Source organism: Podarcis gaigeae (genome assembly GCF_964106915.1).
Source record: "Podarcis gaigeae genome assembly, chromosome: 6".
In the NCBI taxonomy this organism is placed as follows: domain Eukaryota; kingdom Metazoa; phylum Chordata; class Lepidosauria; order Squamata; family Lacertidae; genus Podarcis; species Podarcis gaigeae.
In genome coordinates, this window is record NC_139682.1 from 4644632 (window position 1) to 4666477 (window position 21846).

General features: G+C 50.1%; 2 protein-coding genes across 3 annotated transcripts in view; both read left to right on the forward strand.

The window, feature by feature from the left end:
• ANGPT4 (angiopoietin 4) overlaps positions 1–21846 on the forward strand; it is a 313202-nt gene that overhangs the window by 241830 nt on the left and 49526 nt on the right. Inside the window, exon 10 of one of the 2 annotated variants that reach the window (XR_014565653.1) lies at positions 20914–20929. The exons of the other annotated variant lie outside the window; for it this stretch is intronic. The gene's annotated coding sequence lies outside the window, so the exon portion shown is untranslated. Of the gene's footprint in view, positions 1–20913; positions 20930–21846 lie in introns of those variants that run through there. 2 annotated transcript variants of the gene reach the window in all.
• On the forward strand, positions 1902–10869 carry SRXN1 (sulfiredoxin 1). Its single transcript, XM_083744801.1, has 2 exons — positions 1902–2461; positions 10259–10869. Exons 1-2 carry the CDS (start codon positions 2210–2212, stop codon positions 10460–10462), a joined length of 456 nt encoding a protein of 151 aa, XP_083600927.1. The 5' UTR covers positions 1902–2209; the 3' UTR covers positions 10463–10869.

The window sequence follows — 21846 nt, forward strand, 5'->3', positions numbered from 1 at the left end:
ATAAATATTTATTTCTCCCCCCCCCCCAAAAAAAAACACCTCACCAGTGCCGGATTTACGTATAAGCTAAACAAGCTATAGCTTAGGGCCCCACTCTCTTGGGGGCCCCCAAAAAAATTAAAGGAAAAAAACCTGGGTGTATATTTCCAAAATATAAGATAAAAAACAAATAAAACAAAACCTACACACAGCAACAGTGTTTTGTGTTGTGTAGGCTCCTATGATGTAAGTCATGGGCCCCGCCTGCTAGCCTGCTCCCTAAAATATCACTGGTTTGCTCATTTCTATATATAGGGTGCCTACATTCTATATGGACTGGTGCCAGGAAACATGTACAAATGGCTTTAGGTACTTATCAGGTTCATAAATTACCATATAGTATATATTCAACACACACAAAAAAAAACAGTGGCAATTTGTTGTTGACAAAGGACAGCTGGACATATAAAGGGCCCCATTACCTTCAGGAGCTTAGGGCATGGGGTCAGCAAACTTTTTCAGCAGGGGGCCGCTTCATTGTCCCTCAGACGTTGTGGGGGGATGGGCTATATTATTTTGGGGGGTGGGATGAACAAATTCCTATGCCCCACAAATAACCCAGAGATGCATTTTAAATAAAAGGACACATTCTAATGTAAACACGCTGATTCCCGGACCGTCTGCGGGCCAGATTTAGAAGGTGATTGGGCCTCATCCAGGCCCCGGGCCTTAGTTTGCCTACGCATGGATTAGGGCCCCATCCAATCTAAATCCGGTCCTGATCACCGCATTTATTTTTGGTGACTCTGCTTCATGAGACCTAACCACGTGTTTACTCTGCCCAGTGGGCAATCCAGCCCCAATGCCGCAGAGCTACGATTCTTCTCAGAGTGGTCTCTAACCATCAATTCCTCTTCCCTAAAGGATTTTCCCAGTAGTGATGTATGGAAGTGAGTGCTGGACCATAAAGAAAGCTGATCGCTGAAGAATTGATGTTTTTGAATTCTGGTGTTGGAGGAGACTCTTGAGAGTCCCATGGACGGCAATATCAAATCTCCCCATTCTGAAGGAAATCAGCCCTGAGTGCTCACTGGAAGGACAGATCCTGAAGCTGAGGCTCCAAGACTTTGGCCACCTCATGAGAAGAGAAGATTCCCTGGAAAAGACCCTGATGTTGGGAAAGATGGAGGGCACAAGGAGAAGCGGACGACAGAGGACGAGATGGTGGGACAGTGTTCTCAAAGCTACCAGCATGAGTTTGACCAAACTGTGGGAGGCAGTGGAAGACAGGAGTGCCTGGCGTGATCTGGTCCATGGGATCACGAAGAGTCAGACACGACTAAACAACAACGATTACAGTGGTACCTCGGGTTAAGTACTTAATTCATTCTGGAGGTCCGTACTTAACCTGAAACTGTTCTTAACCTGAAGCACCACTTTAGCTAATGGGGCCTCCTGCTGCCGCTGCGCCGCCGGACCACGATTTCTGTTCTCATCCTGAAGCAAAGTTCTTAACCCGAGGTACTATTTCTGGGTTAGCAGAGTCTGTAACCTGAAGCGTATGTAACCCGAGGTACCACTGTATGTGTCTTTTGTGGTTGTTGTTTGTATTGAAAAAATGATTGAATAATTTTTTTAAAAAAGTAAAGGGTGATTCATAAATAAGGTAAATTATTTTAAAAAGGAAGCTGTCTTATTATTATTGTCCCTCTTCCCAATAGGATCAGCAGCTGGAAGCAACCCACCTGTGCCGGGGCTCCCCCCATACGAAGGAATCCCCCCCCCCGGCCCTTCTCTCCCCCCCCCCCGCCCCCAGTTTCCTCAGGACGAGTGGAAACCGGTTCCGGGGCTGATCCCCGGTCCAGATCGAGCCTTGGCTGCTGCTGCAGCGATCCGCTTCCTCCTTCGCCGACTTTTCTGCTGCCTCATCGTGACTCAGCCAAACAACTTATGACCCAGCCCAGGAAAAGCGCTTGCCCACGTGCGCGTGTGAATCATCCGGAGGGGACGCTTCCATTCGGGACTGCAGGGGGGAACGGGCGTCGGGATCCTGCGGGGATCCCTTGCTCTCTTGCAAGCCCGGCGTCGGGGATCGGGTTCACAAGGCGTCTTGCAGCCCAGGCAAGTGGCGGGTGGGGGTGTGTCTGTGGCTTCTCCGCCTCCTCTTCCTTTTCCTCTCTTTCTCGTCCACCCCCGCGGCCCGGCGGTGGTGCGATCCGGTGCACACCAAATGGACGGCGTTCTATGGATGGGGGGAGTGAGATCGCGAGCTTGGAGGGCGCTGCTGGGGGCGGATCTGGGAAGGCGGAGGCGCATCGGGGCCGAGAACGCCGCCAGGATGGCAAGCGAAGGCGGCGCAGGGCGCAGCATCCATTCGGACAACATCGCCGCGGTCCACGAGGTGCCCATGAAGGTGATCATCAGACCCATCCCACCTGTCTTGGAGGAAGGCAAGGTGGAGAGCCTTATGAGGACCATCAAGGTACGGCTTCAGGCAAAAAGCACACACACACACACACACACACACACAGTGGCGTAGCGTGGGGGTGCAGGGGGGGAGCCGGCCGCACCGGGCGCCACATCTGGGGATTAGGGTTAGGGGGGCAAATCCACGGGTTAGGGGGCGCAAATTACTTGTCTTGCCCCGGGTGCTGACAACCCACGCTACGCCACTGCACACACACAGAGAGAATCGGGGGTCAACCTGATCTTCGCACGTGTCGCAGTGCCGGATTTACTACAGTGGTACCTGGGGTTACAGACGCTTCAGGCTACAGATGCTTCAGGTTACAGACTCTGCTCACCCAGAAATAGTACCTCGGGTTAAGAACTTTGCTTCAGGGTGAGAACAGAAATCGTGCTTCAGTGGCAGGGCGGCAGCTAAAGTGGTACCTAAGGTTAAGAACGGTTTCAGGTTAAGAACGGACCTCCAGAACGAATTAAGTTCTTGACCCGAGTTACCGCTGTATTGCCAGGTCAAAAGTTATGAATTCAGTATCATAATATGGACTTGAAACCGGTTTTGGACGATATATCGCCCAGCCCTAACACACATTGTGGTTGGTAGACCACCAGTGATCTGAGTTTCATTCAGGAAATCCATGGCATGTCAGTGGGTTTGTTCTTGAAGATGGGATACGGCCTATCCATCATACTGGGTATTACTATAAATTGCCTTTTAATAATAATAATAATAATAATAATAATAATAATAATAATAATAATAATTTATTATTTATACCCCGCCCATCTGGCTGAGTTTTCCCCAGCCACTCTGGGCGGCTCCCAATCAGTGTTAAAAACCGTACAGCATTACATATTAAAAACTTCCCTGAACAGGGCTGCCTTAAGATGTCTTCTGAACGTCAGGTAATTCTTTATCTCTTTGACATCTGATGGGAGGGCGTTCCACAGGGCGGGCGCCGCTACCGAGAAGGCCCTCTGTCTGGTTCCCTGTAGCCTCACTTCTCGCAATGAGGGAACCGCCAGAAGGCCCTCGGCGCTGGATCTCAGAGTCCGGGCTGAACGATGGGGGTGGAGACGCTCCTTCAAGTATACAGGACCGAGGCCGTTTAGGGCTTTAAAGGTCAGCACCAACACTTTGAATCGTGCTCGGAAACATACTGGGAGCCAATGCAGATCTCTCAGAACCGGTGTTATGTGGTCCCGGCGGCCACTCCCAGTCACCAGTCTCGCTGCCGCATTCTGGATTAATTGCAGTTTCCGGGTCACCTTCAAAGGTAGCCCCACGTAGAGCGCGTTGCAGTAGTCCAAGCGTGAGATAACTAGAGCATGCACCACTCTGGCGAGACAGTCCGCGGGGAGGTAGGGTCTTAGCCTGCGTACCAGGTGGAGCTGGTAGACAGCTGCCCTGGACACAGAGTTAATCTGCGCCTCCATGGACAGCTGTGAGTCCAAAATGACTCCCAGGCTGCGCACCTGGTCCTTCAGGGGAACAGTTACCCCATTCAGGACCAGGGAATCCTCCACACCTGCCCGCCTCCTGTCCCCCAAAAACAGTACTTCTGTCTTGTCAGGATTCAACCTCAATCTGTTAGCCGCCATCCAACCTCCAACCGCCTCCAGGCACTCACACAGGACCTTCACCGCCTTCACTGGTTCTGATTTAAAGGAGAGGTAGAGCTGGGTGTCATCTGCATACTGATGAACACCCAGCCCAAACCTCCTGATGATCTCTCCCAGAGGCTGCATGTAGATGTTGAAAAGCATGGGGGAGAGGACAGAGCCCTGGGGCACCCCACAAGTGAGAGCCCAGGGGTCTGAACACTCATCCCCCCACCACCACTTTCTGAACACAGCCCAGGATAAAGGAGCGGAACCACTGTATGACAGTGCCCCCAGCTCCCAGCCCCTCTAGACGGTCCAGAAGGATGTTATGGTCGATGGTGTCAAAGGCCGCTGAGAGATCCAGCAGAACTAGGAAACAGCTCTCACCTTTGTCCCTAGCCCGCCGGAGATCATCAACCAGCGCGACCAAGGCAGTTTCAGTCCCATGATGAGGCCTGAATCCCGATTGGAAGGGATCCAAATGGTCCGTTTCCTCCAGGCGTGCTTGGAGTTGTTCAGCAACCACCCGCTCAATCACCTTGCCCAAGAATGGCAGATTTGAGACTGGGCGATAGTTGGCCAAATTGGCCGGGTCTAAAGATGTTTTTTTAAGAAGCGGTTTAATGACCGCCTCTTTCAGCGGGTCCGGGAAGGCTCCCTCACAGAGGGAAGCATTCACCACCCCACAGAGCCCATCACCCAGCCCTTCCCGGCTCGCTTTTATCAGCCAGGATGGGCAAGGATCAAGGAGACAGGTGGTCGGTTTCACTCGTCCAAGCAGCCTGTCCACATCCTCGGAGGTAACAGATTGGAATTGATCCCATGTAACAGGACCAGACAGAACTCTAGCACTCTCCCGCCCTGGCCCTGCTCCCACAGTGGAGTCTACCTCCTTCTGAATCTGAGCGATTTTATCTGCAAAAAACTTTGCAAAAGCATTGCAGGAGATCTTGGGGTCCCTACCAGGCCCCGGTGGTACAGGTGGTTCTGATAGATTGCGAACCACCTGAAAAAGTCTCCTGCTGCTGTTTTCTGCAGATGCAATGGAGGCGGCGAAGAAGGCCCTCTTCGCCGTCGCCATTGCCACTTGGTAGGCTCGACGTTGAGCTCTAACCTGTGTCCGGTCTGATTCAGAATGAGTTTTCCGCCACCGGCGCTCTAGCCGTCTCAACGATTGTTTCATCACCCTCAGCTCCGGGGAAAACCACGGGGCTGTCCGGGCTCCATGCAATCGGAGAGGGCGCTTCGGAGCCAGACAGTCAATAGCCCTGGTTAACTCCGCATTCCAGCGGGCCACCAGGGAATCAGCTGAAAGGCCATCAACTTGGGATAAAGCATCCCCTACCACTCTCTGGAAGCCAATTGGATCCATTAAGTGGCGGGGGCGGACCATCCGAATCGGTCCCACCTCCCTGCGAAGGGGAAGGGTTGCGGAGAAGTCCAGTTGCACCAGGAAGTGATCTGACCATGGCACTTCTTTTGTTTCGCTTTTAGTTAATGTCAGATCACCAACATCCGTAGAGGTAAACACCAAGTCTAAGGCATGTCCGTGGCTATGAGTTGGGCCAGACTTATTCAGGGACAGCCCCATGGAGGCCATGCTTTCCACGAAGTCCCGAGCGGCCCCTTGTAAGGTCGTGTCGGCATGGATGTTAAAATCCCCCAGGACAACCAAGCTAGGTGTCTCCAGGAGCATATCCGCCATGACCTGAAGCAGCTCGGGCAGGGAATCCTTGGTGCAGCGGGGAGGTCGGTACACCAGTAGGAATCCTGTACTGCCCCTATTGCCCAACTTCCAGAACATGCACTCAGAAAACTGGGTCTTCCCAATAGGACGCCTGGTGCAGACTAATGACTTCCTAAAAATCACTGCAACCCCCCCTCCCCGCCCACATGACCTGGGTTGCTGTGCGTAAGAGAAACCTGGGGGGCAAGCAGCGGCAAGGACAGGCCCATCTGCTTCATCCAACCAGGTCTCTGTCACACATGCCAGATCAAATCCTCCATCCACAATCAGGTCGTGGATGGCAGTGGTTTTATTAATCATTGACCTGGCATTGCACAGCAACACTTTCAGGTCATGTGGGTTTCCCTTGCTGATTACTGTATCCTTTCGGTCAGGACCAGACCTGGAGGCAGGGATAGTCCTCAAACAATGACTAAACCTGCCTCCTCGGTAATGACATGGTCTGGTCTTAGCATAACTCCTCCTCCTGCCCGTGATCACTGAGATCGGGTGTCCCAATACATCTCCCCCTGTGGAACCTGCCCCACCCAATCTATTGGCTGAGGCCCACTCCCAGGCAGCCATGACCCTTCCCCTTAAAAGGCAAAATACAAACTATATAATAATTTAACAGAATAATAATAATAATAAAACAAAACAGAACAAAACAAAACAAAACAAAGCAAGAAACAATAGCCCTGACTAAATGCTTATCCCACCCCAAGCAAAAATTAAATAATGAAATAATATAATATTATAAAAAACAACAACCACCATTTAAAGTGCTGCAAATTAAAAGCGATTAAAACATTTAAAACCATTGTGTCCATTGCTGCCGGTAGCTGCTCAGGCCTCTTATGCTGTGGCAGTGAGCGCAGGCCCCGCCCCCTAGGCCGGATGGAGTTGGCAGAAAAGGGAGCGGTCTTCCCAGCGCTCACGCAAGCAGCAGCAGCAGCAGCAGCCGTGTCCCGGAGGCCTCTCTCAGGCCTCTTATGCTGTGGCAGTGAGCGCAGGCCCCGCCCCCTAGGCCGGATGGAGTTGGCAGAAAAGGGAGCGGTCTTCCCAGCGCTCACGCAAGCAGCAGCAGCAGCAGCAGCCGTGTCCCGGAGGCCTCTCTCAGGCCTCTTATGCTGTGGCAGTGAGCGCAGGCCCCGCCCCCTAGGCCGGATGGAGTTGGCAGAAAAGGGAGCGGTCTTCCCAGCGCTCACGCAAGCAGCAGCAGCAGCAGCAGCCGTGTCCCGGAGGCCTCTCTCAGGCCTCTTATGCTGGGGCAGTGAGCGCAGGCCCCGCCCCCTAGGCCGGATGGAGTTGGCAGAAAAGGGAGCGGTCTTCCCAGCGCTCACGCAAGCCTTTTTCACTGCTTTCTTTATTTCTTACATTGTTTTTTACCCTCTTACAATTTGAACCATGTGGAATGCAATACAGTGGTACCTTGGGTTACATACGCTTCAGGTTACATACACTTCAAGTTACAGACTCCGCTAACCCAAAAATAGTGCTTCAGGTTAAGAACTTTGCTTCAGGATGAGAACAGAAATCGTGCTCTGGCGGCGCAGCAGCAGTGGAAGGCCCCATTAGCTAAAGTGGTACTTCAGGTTAAGAACGGACCCCCAGAACGAATTAAGTTCTTAATCCGAGGTACCACTATATAAGCTAAAGTATGGTTACTAGATATATTTTTTTCAATGAATCAGGACACCTTTTTTTTTTTTTTTTTTTGAAGCTGAGCAGCAGCAGGGAGTCAGTAGCATAGCTGTCAACTTTTCCCTTTTCTTGCGAGGAATCCTATTCGGAATAAGGGAATTTCCCTTTAAAAAAAGGGGGACGTTGACAGCTATGGTCAGTAGTGGGGATGGTGAGGCAAAAGACCCTGGGCCCAAGCACACATGCATATTGTATAAAGGTGCAAAACCCTTCTTTCGCACCCTGTGAAACATAAATGCGCCAAGTTTTTTAAAAACTGGGCAACAGCGTGCCACCTGCCCGTGACTCCCAAGCCTTCCCTGATCTCCTTCCCCCTTCCACCTTTGTTTTGACAGATCAGGAGAGGCTCGGGAGTCACAGGGGGGCGGCCGTTGCCCAGGAGGGGCCGGCCTGGTAGTACAGTTGGCTCTGGCTTGCTTCAGGAGCTGCTCACTGCTGTGGCGCAGGAAAAACAGTGGGCGCCACGGCAGCGGGCAGCAAGCAGCTCCTGAAGCCAGCCAGAGCCAACTGCGGTAACAGGCTGGCTCCCTGCTGCTGAGGCTGTCACTGCCGCTGCCACGTTTCCCGGGGACAAATTTGCAAATCCGGGGCTGTCCCCGGAAGCCAGGGACATCTAGTAACCCTAAGCTAAACAAGCTATAGCTTAGGGCAGGCACAGGCAAACTCGGCCCTCCAGACGTTTTGGGACTACAACTCCCATGATCCCTAGCTAACAGAACCAGTGGTCAGGGATGATGGGAATTGTAGTCCCAAAACATCTGGAGGGCCGAGTTTGCCTATGTCTAGCTTAGGGCCCCACTCTCTTGGGGGCCCCAAAAAAATTTAAAGGGAAAAAAACTGAGTGTACATTTCCAAAATATAAGATAAGTTCAACAATTACTTTGATAAAACACATATATTGTTATGTGCAAATGGTTTTAGATACCTATTAGGTCCATAAGTATATATATTCAACACACACAAAAAGCTGTTGACAAAGGACAACTGGACATATAAAGGGCCCCATTACCTTCAGTAGCTATGGGCCTCATCAAACCTAAATCCGGCCCTGCACGTGTGGTCATAGAATTGTAGAATTGGAAGGAACCGAAGGATCGTGTAGTCCACCCCCCCCCCCTGCAATGCAGAAATCAGGCACGTGGAACGGACATTCCTGGGAGCTGGTAGCTCAATCGGGAGAGCATGAGATTTAATCTCAGAGACTACTTCCATGCACGCTACGTGGGACTACCTTTGAAGGTGACCCAGAAACTGCAACTAATCCAGAATGCTAGACTGGTGACTGGGAGTGGCTGCTGAGACCATAGAAGACCGGTCCTGAAAGACCTACACTGGCTCCCAGTACATTTCCGAGCACAATTCAAAGTGTTGGCACTACCTTTAAAGCCCTAAATGGCCTCGGTCCAGTATACCTGAAGGAGCATCTCCACCCCCATCATTCAACCCGGACACTGAGGTCCAGTGCCAAGGGCCTTCTGGCAGTTTCCTCACTGCAAGAAGCCAAGTTACAGGGAACCAGGCAGAGGGCCTTCTCAGTGGTGGCACCCGCCCTGTTGAACTCCCTCCCACCAGATGCCAAGGAAATAAACAGCTATCTAACTTTTAGAAGACATCTGAAGGCAATTCTCCCTGTCATCATGGCCGTCTGTAGATATTCTATCATTTGGAGCTGCCACTCATTTATTGTAGGTGTTTTGTCACTTTTCCAGTTCTTTGCGATTAAGATCCTGGCTGCTACTGTTGCACACATAAAAAGTGGTCTATTTTCTTTTTTGATTCCTGGTGACATTATTCTTAGGAGAAAGGTTTCAGGTTTTTTCTTAAATGAAAACTTAAATAAAAATTTTTTGGGAGGGATTCCAGGGTTTGTGTCACACACACTCCCTCAGTGATGACACCCAGGGCAGTCTGCACTCACCTTGCTCCGCCCCTGAAGACAGCTTCCTTTTTAAAATAATTTACCTTATTTATGAATCACCCTTTAGGTAAAGGTAAAGGTACCCCTGCCCGTACGGGCCAGTCTTGACAGACTCTGGGGTTGTGCGCCCATATCACTCAAGAGGCCAGGGGCCAGCGCTGTCCGGAGACACTTCCGGGTCACGTGGCCAGCGTGACATCGCTGCTCTGGCGAGCCAGAGCCGCACACGGAAACGCCGTTTACCTTCCCGCTGGTAAGCGGTCCCTATTTATCTACTTGCACCCGGAGGTGCTTTCGAACTGCTAGGTTGGCAGGCGCTGGGACCGAGCAGCGGGAGCGCACCCCGCCGCAGGGATTCGAACCGCCGACCTTTCGATCAGCAAGCCCTAGACACTGAGGCTTTAACCCACAGCGCCACCTGCGTCCCTATAACCCTTTACTTTTTAAAAAAAATTAATCATTTTTTCAATACAAACAACAACCACAAAAGACACATAGAGTGGTACCTTGGGTTACAGACGCTTCGGGTTACAGACTCCGCTAACCCAGAAATAGTGCTTCAGGTTAAGAACTTTGCTTCAGGATGAGAACAGAAATCGTTCTCCGGCGGCGTGGCAACAGCGGGAGACCCCATTAGCTAAAGTGGTGCTTCAGGTTAAGAACAGTTTCAGGTTAAGAATGGACCTCCGGAACAAATTAAGTACTTAACCCGAGGTACCACTGTACAACAAAAACCATAATAACACTAATAACACAATTTGACATTTCAGATTTGAATACACTGCTATACCTATGACTACACCTTTTTAAAATTATTTACCTTCTTTATGAATCACCCTTTACTCCATCTCTTACCCTCCTAGGAAGAAGGTGACCGTGTGCCCCCGATAGATGTCCTCTGGATCAAAGGCCGAGAAGGGGGCGACTACTTCTATTCCTTTGGAGGGTGCCACCGTTACGCAGCCTACAAGCGCCTGGGCAAAGAGACCATCCCAGCTAAAATTATCCGCTCCACCATCAGCGACTTGCACACTTACCTGGGTTCCTCCCTGCCTGATTTGCGGTAGGGATGCTCTGGGGACCAAGCGGTCCTCAGGAGGGGAGAGTTGATCTTGTGTTCGAATCCTGCTTGCGGCTTTCCCACAGGCCTTGGGTTGGCCCCTGCGAGAACAGGATGCTGGACTAGACGGGCCGTTGGCCTCATCCTGCCACTCTCTTCTTGTGTTCCTCAAGGAGATGAGCTTTGCTCTCAGGCTGGCAGGCTTCCGATAAGGAGATTGTTGAATCGCAACAGAAACAGAGACTGTTTTTTACCTCAGGTAATTTCTCCTCCTGGCTTTAGTCATTGGCTTTTGTATATTTTTTTTAAAAAACCGTTTTTTATATCGTAAAACACTTTTTATGGACTTTTCACAATAGGCTTTGGAAAGATTGAAGAGAAGCCTATAAATGAATAAAGGAAAATGTATCAGAAGTTGTTGTTTTTAATTGTTTAATTCTGTTTAAAAAGTTGCCGCCTTGAGGGTCTCCTGACTGAGAGACGGGATTGAGATGCGTAACTTAATGTGAAAAGATTTTGCCCATCCTGTCAGGCCTTTTGCTCCCATTCGGAGTTTAGCAGGGAAAGAAGGGGGTGTTAGAACCATGGAGGCTTTTATCATTTATTTTTATTATATTTCACCCTTCCTCCAAGGAGCCAAAGCTTATCCGCATGGTTTCACTACCCCTCTCCATTTTGTGCTTTTACAACAGGCACCCCCAAACTCAACCCTCCAGCTGTTTTGGGACTACACTTCCCATCATCCCTGCCCACTGGTCCTGTTAGCTAGGGATGGTGGGAGTTGTAGTCCCAAAATATCTGGAGGGCCAAGTTTGGGGGTGCCTACTTTACAACAACCCTGTGAGGTAGGTTAGGCTGAGAGGCAGTGACTGGCCCAAGCTTTGAACCCTAGTTTGCCAGGACACGCTAACCACTACACAACACTGCTTCCCTAGCTATAGGCTTACCTGCTGGCAACCTGCTGAAAACCACACAGACTAGGCAAGCAGAGGGGCAGAGTTCAGGCACCGGTGGACCCTCCCAGGGTGTTTGGGCCCTGGCATCTTCCGGCAACTTCCAGGTGTTGCTTCCACAGCTGGCTTCATTTCTTTGCCCTGTCTTGGCTTACTGGCTAAATCAATTCCTGTTCCCGGGATTGGCCTGTTCTGCAATCTTGCTAGCCCCGGTTTAGAAATGGCAGGAAGCAAAATAATGCCTGCACAAATCAAAGCTGTGCGTTCCGCATTTGTGAGAATTTGACCGTTTCCAAGCACAATTCAAAGTGTTGGCGCTAACCTTAAAAAGCCCTAAATGGCCTCGGCCCAGTATACCTGAAGGAGCATCTCCTCTCCCATCGTTCCACCCGTACACTGAGGTCCAGCGCCGAGGGCCTTCAGGCGGTTCCCTCGCTGCGAGAAGCCAAGTTACAGGGAACCAGGCAGAGGGCCTTCTCGGTGGTGGCACCAGCCCTTTGGAGCGCCCTTCCACCAGATGTCAAAGAAAAACAACTAACAGACTTTTAGAAGACATCTGAAAGCAGCCCTGTTTAGGGGAGCTTTTAATGTTTAATAGGTTATTGTATTTTAATATTCAGTTGGAAGCTGCCCAGAGTATTATTATGTGTGGCAGCATCCACCCTTTGGAACTCCCTGTTTATTGACATCAGGCAGGTGCCTTCACTGTGCTCTTTTTGGCACCTGCAAAAAACAACAAGATTTTTTAGACAAGGCCTCATAGATGTTTAAAAAGCTGATGTACGTTTTCATCTCTCTTTTGTTCACTTTAACAATTTGAAAGTTTAAAATTCTTGGTATTGATAATTTTATCATCTTTTTTGCAAACTGCTTTGAGGGTCTTTTTTTTTTTACAATCAAGCAGTGTATAAATTCTCTGAAATAATACATTTAAAGTACACATCCCCAAAGAATCCTGGGAATTGTAGCTTACCCTGCACTGCCCAGCACCCTTAAACTACAATTCTCAGCGTTATTTTGGGTGGGAGAGAAATGTGCTTTAAATGCGCATGGACAGCCTGACCCTTAGAATTGCATTGCTTTTTGGCGTTTATGTACATGCTTTTATCTCCAGCGGTAAAATGTTTCCCCATTTCCTGATCAATGTATGAATTAATACGAGCAGTCCATATGGAATTGCCATTGCTGTAAATGAGAGTCTTTGATGTGGAAGAAGTGCCTGCCTTAACAAGAGCGCCAGCAGATGGTGCCACTGTCCTGAAATTATGCGATTGCTCTTGATCTCAGCAACATATTTGGACAGTTTGCATTGAAAAGGGGGAAATCAACTTGCTCTCTGGCATTAAGATTGGAAACATCATCCCCTCTCTTCTGATACAACAGGAAGCCAGGGAGGGAATGTCCTCCGTACGAAACTGCCTTGTTTCGAACCTTAAAATTTCAACACCTGGTGCTGCCCCAATACAGCTGTTTCCATCGCTGGGCTCCATTAAAAGCGGCTTCTCAATGGAAACCAGGAAATTACCTCCCCAAACAACAGAATTACTTTTTTTCTTATCCCTCTGGCTGCCCAAGTGCAATACTTTACATTTCTCCCTGTTAAAATTCATCTTGTTTGTTTTGGCCCAGTTCTCTAATCTGTCAAGGTCGTTTTGAAGTGTGATCCTGTCCTCTGGGGTGTTAGCCACCCCTCCCAGTTTGGTGTCATCTGCAAATTTGATCAGGATGCCCTTGAGTCCATCATCCAAGTCGTTGATAAAGATGTTGAATAAGACCGGGCCCAAGACAGAACCCTGTGGCACCCCACTAGTCACTCTTCTCCAGGATGAAGAGGAACCATTGATGAGCACCCTTTGGGTTCGGTCAGTCAGCCAGTTACAAATCCACTGAGTGGTAGCATAGTCAAGACCGCATTTTACCAGCTTCTTTACAAGAATATCACGAAAAAGAATAACATTTTACGAGCCAGGGGAGAACTCTTGGAAAGAAGTGAGCTTTCACCCAAAACACTGGTTGCCATTGCTGGAAACCAAACACAGGCTTTTCCAGAGCCCTAGAACAGGGGTCGGCAATTTTTTTTAGCTGTGGGCTGGTCCACTGTCCCTCAGACCTTGTGATGGGCTGGAGAAGCGGCACTGGGGGGCGGGCTGGAAGAAGAGGGAAGGGAAGCAAGAAGTCCTCCTCCCCAGCCCCAGCCGCTGTGCTTACCTTCCCAAGGGCTGCCACCGCCGCTGCTGCTTCTTGGGGTGGCAGAGGGAAGATGAGTGGCGCAAAAGGGCTGGCTCCGGAGAGGGGCTGCTTCAAATGCTACGATCCGATAGTTTTTATTGTCATTGTCCCATACAGAACAACAAAATTGAAAAAATCTACACCAGACATTCGAAAACCAACCCAGCCTGGTTAACCCCCTAAAAACTCTGATACCCCCATAATTGAATACAATATACTCCCATAAAAACAACCTTACACTGCATTTAAAACCAAAATCGCATTTGGATAGAAACTGTTTCTCAGGCGGCTAGTCCTAGTCTTTATATAACCCTGTACCTTCGTGCTGTGGGTTAAACCACAGAGCCTAGGACTTGCCGATCAGAAGGTCGGCGGTTCGAATCCCCACGACGGGGTGAGCTCCCGTTGCTCGGTCCCAGCTCCTGCCCACCTAGCAGTTCGAAAGCACGTCAAAGTGCAAATAGATAAATAGGTACCGCTCTGGCGGGAAGGTAAATTACGTTTCTGTGTGCTGCTCTGGTGCGCCAGAAGCGGCTTAGTCATGCTGGCCACATGACCCGGAAGCTGTACGCCAGCTCCCTCGGCCAGTAAAGCGAGATGAGCGCCGCAACCCCAGAGTCGGTCACAACTGGACCTAATGGTCAGGGGTCCCTTTACCTTTACCTTCTTCCAGAAGGCAGAAGCTGAAAGAGATCATTTCCGGGGTGCGCACTATCCTGCACTATCTCTGCAGCTTTCTTATGGCACCTGGAAGAATAGATTTGATCCAAGGTGGGAAGAGTGCACCCAATTATTCTCTCCGCAGTCTTTACAACCCTGGACAGCATTGTTTTTCCCCTGACGGTGCAGCTTCCAAACCACACACAGAGACCATAAGTTAATATACTCTCCACAGTACAATGGTAAAATGCCATCAATAGGTCCTTTGAGAGATTGTTTTTCCGACCCAATCATGGAATAGTGCATTGGTGCTCAGGCAGCTCAGCCCAGCCCCCTTCCTCCTCTAGGCAGGGCGGGGAGAAGCCAGGAGGGGGAGGGAGGAGGTGCTGCCACGGTGTAGGTGAGAGAGGGGGGAATGGAATGGCGTGGGGGGAGAGTGGCGCAGCCTGAACGAACAGAATCTCCACGCCGATCCATGGACAGTCTGCAGGCCGGATCATAGCTGTCAACTTACAGATTGGACCAGCAGCCTCAAAAATAAGGGATCAGCAGCCAAAATAAGGGATTTTAGTCAACCAGCTGAAATACAAAGTTAAAAGGGACCAGATAATTTGGGAGAGCAGCGCCGGTTTTTAGCTCTTCGTTTCCAGAGGTTGCTGCTCAAGACACCAGCTGATGAAACACTGCAATTAAATAACTACAAGCAGCAACCACTTTTCGCGCAAAACGAAGTCCAAGTTATAAAGATGCTGCTGCAGTTCTGTATCTTTTCTCTCGTGCTCCATCTGCAGCTCTCAGTTGGGGCGGGAGGAAGGGAGGGAATAGCGTCTGAAGTAAACCCGCAAATCAGACCATCTATGCTAGTCTACCACTACAAATCTGGCGGGGAGGGGCTCCCGGGGGCCAAGGCTGGTGAGAGGAGGCCGGAGGGGGGCGGGCCGGGCAGCCAAACAACACAGTTGGAGCCTCCCTCCTCCCTGGCTGGCAGGGAGGGAGGGAGGGAGGGAGAGGAGCTGCTTCCTTTGAAACCCGGGAAATTTAAGGGACATCATCAATAAGGGTGCTGGGATAAGGGAGTTTCCCGCCAAATAAGGGACGGTTGACAGCTATGGGCTGGATCCTGAAGGCAATTGGGCCTGATCTGGCCCGCGGCCCTTAGTTTGCCGACCGCTGCCCTAGATTCAGCAGGCCTTTCCTTGCGTTATTATGAATGAATGAATGAATGGATGAATGAATGAATGAATGAATGAAATACAAAATAGAACCATTGGAGGAAGCGAGGGAATCCTTTTGCAATGAATGAATGCAACACAAGAGATGAAGGATCCTGCTAGCAGGAGCCACGTGCTTCGGGAGAGAAAGCCATTTCCTCAGGAGGTCACTGCAGGGCGGAAGAGAAGGAGGTGAGACTGGATGGCTCCTTCCCTTGAGCAGGAGAGACCGCTGGCTTCCCCGCGCAGCATCAAAGCATCCCTCCGGCCCGCAGGAAACATTGCGAGGGCTCATGGAGGCAAAGACCCTGGGCATCGGCTCCCCTGGAGGATTATAAATTTTGCCCGAAGAATTGTGGCGTGCCAAAAAGTTTCCTCTTGCAAAGACCGGCGGAGGGGAAGGGGGGTTGCGAAAGGAACCACTTGCGAAGGAGTTGTCTCAACAGAGAGCCCTGTCGCTGTCTTACTGGTCACACCCACCCCTGCAGCGAAAACAGGGGGACACTGTCGTCAGCAAGGGGGAAACGGCAGCTTCCAGAGCCTTAGAGACAAACGTTTGAGCTCTTATTATCTGGAAGTGCCTGGGGTTTGGGCATCTGTCCAGCAAAAAAGGAGGAGGATGTTGGGGGATTCTTTTCGGGTGTGCGGACGGAGCGTTTCTGCCCCCGCTCTTCAGCTGGAAAGCTTCCCAAAGTGTGTCATTGATGAAGCAATCTCAACGCTTTACGACACGAAAGGGGAAAGGGTTGAGGAAGGAAGAGGGGCAAAGCAAACTCAATCTGGTAAGTGAAATAATCCCAGGGGAAGGCAACGAGGAGACAGGTTTCCCTGTGGTCAGACATGCGCTGGTGCCAGGTCAAAAAGTGCATTTATGCACCTCTTCAGCTTCACAGTGGGACGCGGGTGGCGCTGTGGGTTAAACCACAGAGTCTAGGGCTTGCCGATCAGAAGGTCAGCAGTTTGAATCCCTGCAACAGGGTGAGCTCCCGTTGCTCGGTCCCTGCTCCTGCCAACCTAGCAGTTCGAAAGCACATCAAAGTGCAAGTAGATAAATAGGTACCGCTCCGGTGGGAAGGTAAACGGCGTTTCCGTGTGCTGCTCTGGTTCGCCAGAAGCGGCTTAGTCCCCCTAGCCACATGACCCGGAAACTGTCTGTGGACAAACGCCGGCTCCCTCGGCCAGTAAAGCAAGATGAGTGCTGCAACCCCAGAGTCGTCAACCCCAGAGTGACTGGACCTAATGGTCAGGGGTCCCTTTATCTTTACCTTCAGCCTCCAGTGATTTAACATTCAATCCCTCTTCCCAGGGAACTCTGGGAACTGTAGCTCTGGGAGGGGGAAAGGGGGTTCCCTAAGAGCTCTCAGCACCCAGAACAAACGACAGCTCCCATAATCCTTTGGGGGAAGCCACGACTCTGCAAAGTGGTATTATTATTATTATTATTATTATTATTATTATTATTATTATTATTAATACCCTACCCTCCCCGGCTCAGGGTGGCTAACACCAGTAAAATTACAATAAAAACATAATAGGGGGGGAACAATTTAAAATACAGGTTAAAATGCAATTTAAAATGCAGCCTCATTTTAAAAGTAGCCCATGGATCAAAACCGTAAGGGGCGGGAAAACATAAGGGTCAGACTGAGTCCGAACCAAAGTCCAGGGGGAACAGCTCTGTTTTGCAGGCCCTGCGAAAAGATGTCAAGTCCCGCAGGGCCCTAGTCTCTTTGGACAGAGCGTTCCACCAAGTCGGGGCCAGTGCTGAAAAGGCCCTGGCCCTAGTTGAGATCAATCTAACCACCTTGTCGTTTGGGACCTCCAAAGTGTTGTCATTTGTGGACCTTAAGGTCCTCCGCGGGGCATAATAGGGCTTTGAATCTATGGTGTGAAATGTACCCAGAGCCCTTTCTTTCTCTGAGTCATATGGCATGGCATTGCGGTCCGGCAAGCAGCCCTGGGTGTCCGGAGGGAGCGAAGGGACGGCGTTATTTATCTCTGTTTGCTCTGTTGATGTTGCCTCTGCCCACCTGTCTCCCTTGCCTGCCTGACCTGCAACTGGACTCCTCTCGCAAACCAGCCTGACAAACGGCCTCAGCTGCCTCCAATCCATTTGTTCCAGGAGAGGAACAAAGGCGCTTTGTGGGATCCGCTCTCTTTTCTTAATCTTGCGTGGCTCACCGGCTTCCCTGGGTCCGGAACTTGGAGAGACTTCCTGCAAAGACAGCCGTGTAATGCCTTCCAGGTTTCCTCCACTGAGTCCTCAGATGGGCTGGACCAACAAACTGTGATTCAGCCCTTAGCCAAGCAGAGGGGAGAGCTCTGCGTCTCTGGCAGGTGTGGGAAAATGGAGGTGAACTGGTCTCTCTCTCTCTCCAACAGGAATGTCAGGAGTACAGAAGACACAACCTTTCTGAGCCCCTTCCTTGCCCAGGCAGCGGACGCTAGGGGCACGTTCCGCAGCTGATTTTTACGATACGATATCTTTATTGTCATTGTCCCATACAGAACAATGAAATTGAAAAATCTACATCAGGCATTCAAAACCCCCTTAAAACTCTGAAACCCCATTTTAAAATACAATATACTCCTATAAGGTAAAGGTAAAGGGACCCCTGACCATTAGGTCCAGTCATTGCCGACTATGGGGTTGCGGTGCTCATCTCGCTTTATTGGCTGAGGGATCCGGCATCCAGCTTCTGGGTCATGTGGCCAGCATGACTAAGCCGCTTCTGGAGAACCAGAGCAGCGCACGGAAACGCTGTTTACCTTCCCACCAGAGTGGTACCTATTTATCTACTTGCACTTTCAAACTCCTAGGTTGGCAGGAGCAGGGACCGAGCAATGGGAGCTCACCCCGTCGCGGGGATTCAAACCACCGACCTTCTGATTGGCAAGTCCTAGGCTCTGTGGTTTAACCCACAGCGCCACCCGCGTCCAAGTATACTCCTATAGAGACTCCTTATACTGCATTTAAAACCAGAATCACATTTGGATAGAAACTGTTTCTCAGGTGGGTAGTCTTAGTAACCCTGTACCTTCTTCCAGAAGCCAGAAGTTGAAAGAGATCATTTCCGGGATGCGCACTATCCTGCGCTATCTTTGCAGCTTTCTTATGGCATCTGGAAGTATAGATTTGATCCAAGGTGGAAAGAGTACACCCAATTATTCTCCCCGCAGTCTTTACAACCCTGGACAGCATTGTTTTTTCCCTGACCATGCGGCTCCCAAACCACACACACAGAACATAAGTTAATACACTCTCCACAGTACAATGGTAAAATGCCATCAACAGGTCCTTTGAGAGATTGTTTTTCCAGAGGATTCTCAGAAAATATAACCTCTGCTGTGCTCTCTTCATCAGGTCTTTGCTGTTTTCTCCCCAAGTTAGGTCATCTCTCAACTCCATTACCAGAAATTGAAACACCGAGACCTGTTCCACGCACTTTTCACACTAGCTTGAGTATTTTGCTTTGATTTCCCTTTGAAGAAAGGTTGCCACATTTGGAAGTTTTTTATTTTAGAGGACAGCTGAGTAAGAGGCACCGTGATCAAAGTTTGCAGAATTATATACCAGGTGAAACTCGAAAAATTAGAATATCGTGGAAAAGGTTCATTTATTTCAGTAATTCAACTTAAAAGGTGAAACTAATATATGAGATAGAATCGTGACCTGCAAAGCGAGATATGCTTCTGCTTCTCAGAGGTCCAGTATTGCTCTATTTGCAATCCTTGTTTTGCTGATTTCATTTAATATTCTAATTTTCTGAGATTCTTAATTTGGGGTTTTCATCAGCTGTACGCCGTGATCATCACAATTATAACAAATCAAGGCATATCTCGCTTTGAATGTCATGAGTCTGAACAGGGCTGCCTTCAGATGTCTTCTAAATGTCAGGTTTATCTCTTTGACATCTGATGGGAGCGCGTTCCACAGGGCGGGTGCCACTACCAAGAAGGCCCTCTGCCTGGTTCCCTGTAGCTTTGCTTCCCGCAATGAGGGAACCGCCAGAAGGCCCTCGGTGCTGGACCTCAGCGTCCGGGCAGAACAATGGGGGTGGAGATGCTCCTTCGGATATACTGGCCTGAGGCCGTTTAGGGCTTTCAAGGTCATCTCATGCTCTGACCGCAGCTCCCACCCACACTTGGCGGGGAGAGGCTGTTCCACCAGATGCTGTCTTACGGGCTTTCGATATTCATTTGGCTTTAAATGGCTCTGAAATTAAGTGACAAACGAACAGCAATTTTTAATACAGATATAAAAAGGGGATATTGTTGCAAACAGGTGCCCGCAGATGTCGGATGTTCAAACAGATGTACAGAGATGAAAGTCTTTGCCCTCCCGCAGAGCAATCCAATTTGAGAGTGAGTCCGCTTCCCCTTTCAGAGTTTCTCAGCTGAGATCCAGTTTCCAGTCGAGGAACGAAAATGGGGGGAAAGCAGGGGCAGAGCTGGTTTACGTTTTATATGTCACAGGTGTGTGTTTCGCAGCAACATCAATAGCTGGGTAAGAATGGCCAGGAACCGCAGGCGTCCCCAGAGGGGGGAAAGAGCGGCAGCACAGCCCCCCGGCACCCGGTATTTCCCCTGCACCGAGACGGCAACTCATCTGCGTGGGCTGCGAATGAGACATGTTAATCACCGCAAACATGTGCACAGACACCGCCATCCCCTGGGGGCCCCACAGACTGAGAGCAAAGGGTTAAGCCTCATACTCTCCAGTTTCATCTCCCCAATCCCCGTTCTCAACAAGCAAATATTTCAGGTTATTTTGCACGTCGGGGGGACGATTGTCTTTCTTCTTCTTTGGCGATGCCTCGTAGCCGAGGAAGATTGTCTTCCATAAACACGGTTTTAACAATGAGTCCGTAAGTGACTGTGGAGGCCAATTCTGGATCCACATGTCCTTCCACAGTGGGGACATTGGTTTCCGGGCGGGAGTTGATCACGGTGTGGATTTGCCAAGCGTGCCTTCCTCTTAGCACGTTTCTCCCTTGCGTCCTGAGTTCGAGTGTCTTCAAAGCCCAGGACACCTTTGGTAAAGGCTGTTCTCCAACTGGAGCGCTCGCAGGCCAGTGTTTCCCAGTTGTTGGTGTTTATACTACATTTTTTAAGATTTGTCTTGAGACAGTCTTTAAACCTCTTTTGTTGACCACCAGCCATACGCTTTCCATTTTTAAGTTCGGAACAGAGTATAATGGTACCTCTGGTTGTGATCGGGATCCATTCCGGAGGCCCATTCGCAACATGAAAAGCCCACAACCTGAAGTGCCATATCTGCGCATGTGCATGGCACGATTTGGTGCTTGTGTGCATGTGCGAAGCAGTGAAACCCGGAAGTAACTCTTTCCCGTACTTCTGGGTCGCCACGGGACGCAACCTTGAAAAAACATGTTGTTGTTTAGTCGTTTAGTCGTGTCCGACTCTTCGTGACTCCATGGACCAGAGCACACCAGGCACTCCTGTCTTCCACTGCCTCACGCAGTTTGGTCAGACTCATGTTTGTAGCTTCGAGAACACTGTCCAACCATCTCGTCCTCTGTCGTCCCCTTCTCCTTGTGCCCTCCATCTTTCCCAACATCAGGGTCTTTTCCAGGGAGTCTTCTCTTCTCATGAGGTGGGCAAAGTCTTGGAGCCTCAGCTTCAGGATCTGTCCTTCCAGTGAGCACTCAGGGCTGATTTCCTTCAGAATCGAGAGGTTGGATCTTCTTGCAGTCCATGGGACTCTCAAGAGTCTCCTCCAGCACCAGAATTCAAAAGCATCCATTCTTCGGCGATCAGCCTTCTTGATGGTCCAGCTCTCACTTCCATACATCACTACTGGGAAAACCATAGCTTTAACTATACGGACCTTTGTTGGCAAGGTGATGTCTCTGCTTTTTAAGATGCTGTCTAGTGAAAAAACATAACATGAAGCAAACGTAACATGAGGTATGACTGTAGTTGCTTTGGAAGGCGATAATCAGGCATCCAAGCAGCATGACCCATCCAACGAAGTTGATGTTGAAGAAGCATGCAGAATATTTCAGGTACGCTCCATGGCATCTCCGAAAAGGCCCCGAGAAGGAGTCGTGGTCTCAGACACTGGAAAGCCATTGCTGTCAGCCAGTGTGGACAGTACTGAGTCCAATGCACCAGTGGTTGACTCAGTATGAGCCAACTTCCAGCGTTCCTAATTCTCTTCATGCTTGGTGGGCCAAAGCTTGTGAAAAGAGCAGCTCGTTTGGGTGGCTTTAGTAGAAGAAGAATTGGGCAAATTAATGGCGGAGAGGGCTATCAGGGGCTCCTAGCCCTTCCTCCTCAGTTGGAGGAAGCAATGCTTCTGAAACTCAGTTGCT